At 18.5% G+C, this 2,457-nt stretch overlaps 1 protein-coding gene across 1 annotated transcript in view; it reads right to left on the minus strand.

Moving 5' to 3' along the window:
• Positions 1-124: 124 nt before the first annotated feature.
• Positions 125-2,457, minus strand: part of PGSY75_1227500 (cyclin) — a gene marked incomplete at both ends in the record, with an annotated part of 5,709 nt that continues 3,376 nt past the window's right edge. The window contains 2 exons of the mRNA XM_018786850.1: positions 125-873; positions 1,066-2,457. The exon at positions 1,066-2,457 is cut by the window's right edge and continues 3,376 nt beyond it. Coding sequence (XP_018640715.1) covers positions 125-873; positions 1,066-2,457 — 2,141 coding nt within the window. The remainder of the gene's footprint in view (positions 874-1,065) is intronic.

The raw sequence follows: 2,457 nt of genomic DNA on the forward strand, positions 1-2,457 counted from the left end.
AAAAATAAAATAAAATAAAATAAAATAAAAGACACAAATATATATAATATATATAATATATATTATATATATATGTGTGTGTTTATTTATTTATTTATTCATTCATTTATGCTTCTCATTAATATTACAACATATAATTTTGTGTATTAATCTCTTTATATATATTTAACAGATGATTATATTTCATATGTATCATTTCTATTATTCCTTTAAGTGTTTCTGATGATTTTAAATCTCCAAATACTAATGAGAAATAATAATCTTTACAATTAGGATACTCATTAAAAGTCCAATTTTTAGAAATATAATTTTTATTTTTCCACTTTAAAAAACATTCCATTAATTCCTTAGCACATTCATCTACTTGTGGGTCATTTATAGTAATCCAATCTGTATTTTTTATTTTATCTATATTTTGTTGTAAATCAGCTGCTGAAATAATAGGAGTATTATTCTGAAGAGTATCATCATCAAAAGTGTTTTTCATTTTTTCTAAGGATGATTCATATTCTTTTTTCCTTATAGAATAATTATCATTATTACATTGATAATTACATTGATAATTACATTGATAGTTACATTGATAGTTACATTGGTTCTTATATTTATTAGGATTTATATTAGTTGTATATAAATTTTCATATTGTGATGTATATCCATCTATACTTTCATATGTACTTTTATTTTCTTCTCCTTTCATCTTTTCCATATTATTTATATTATTTATTTTTTTATTTACTATCTCATCTGTATCAGGTGTATTATCTATATTTTTATTCTTGCTTCTACTCTTATGTTGTTCAAAAAAAATTGCTTTATTTTTATGACCCCCATTCTTTTCATCTTCCCCCTGCATTAAGTCTTTCTTATTATCTACACATTGAAAGGATAACAATATAATGAATAAATATAAATAAATATAAATAAATATAAATATATATATATAAATAAATATAAATAAATATATAAATATATATATATATATATATATATATATATATATATATATATATTTATATATACCATTATTTTTTCATTTATAAAATTTTATTTTTTTATTATTACCTTTATATTCATATACCGAATGACTTTTTTCTCCTTCTTTTTTTTCACAACTCTTTTGATATGTATTAATTAAAGTGTTGTGTCTCACAAAAGGATAGAATGTTTTATCATCCCATGAAATACATTTAATTACTTCTTCTATATATTCTTCATTCATTTTGGTTCTTCCTTTTTTTTTTATATTTCTCATTTCCTTATTAAAATGTTCTTTTTCTTTTGATGTATTTAAAGTAATAACATCTGAACATTTTTTGGAATTTTTTTTCAAATTTTTTTTCACATTTTTTTTCACATTTTTTTTCACATTTTTTTTAACATTTTTTTTTTCTTTGATATGTTTTATTGTTTTTTCTTGTTCATTCGATTGATTCCCAACAGTTGTGTTCTCATGATTATTATTATTATTATTATTATTATTTTTATTTTTTTTACCTTTTATATTATATAAATAATTTTTTGCATTATGTGATTTATTAAACTTGTTCATAATATAGTGTGAATAATTTTTTTCATATTTTTTTATAACTGTGATATGTTTTAAATCCTTAAAATGTATGAGTGGTCTGATTTCAATATTAGTTAATTTATATATCCAAAGAAATAAAATTTTTATTTCTTTAATAAGTTGTTTATAGAAAGACATATTTTTGACTAGTGTTTTTTTTTTCTTGATATTTTTTTTTTTTGTTTTTTTTTGTTTATTGATTAAATAATTCAAGTTCATAATATGTAAACACACTTTTTTTTTCTTTATTTTATTAACTCGTAATAGGAAATATTTCAATCCTTTAATTAGTCTATTTCGTAATTTACTGATATAATTATAATAATATATAAGATGTTCATCTGTGGATTTGGTTCTTGTACCTATTATATAATTATTTTTTGTTTTATTTTGTGTAGCCATTTTATTGATACAACAGGTATTATTATTATTATTGTGATTATTATTTATATTATTATTTATATTATTACTCTTCATATGAATATCTTGATGATCTTTTTTTTTTATGTATATCTTTAATTGTTTTCCTTGTAATATATAAGATGTACAATATTTTATTGGTATATCGTCATATTTCGTTTTGATTAATTTCTTCATATATTTTTTGAAACGTTTAAAAATTTTCTTTTTGGTTTCATAAAATACTTTTTCATTTTGTTCTTGTTTCTTATTTAATTTATTATTATTTTTTTTGAATGTGTTATCTAAATTCTTTTGAATAATTTTATTTGTGTCCACTTGTTTTATAATTTTTATGTTTTTTTCTTGTTTGTGTGAAAATTCTTCTTTATTTGTATTTATCTTTTTATTATTACGATAACTAGTTTTATTATTCTCATTTATGTTCTTTTCTATTTTTAGTGTGTTTTTTTTTGTGTTCATATTAT

This window comes from Plasmodium gaboni, chromosome 12, assembly GCF_001602025.1.
Source record: "Plasmodium gaboni strain SY75 chromosome 12, whole genome shotgun sequence".
Classification (NCBI taxonomy): Eukaryota; Apicomplexa; class Aconoidasida; order Haemosporida; family Plasmodiidae; genus Plasmodium; species Plasmodium gaboni.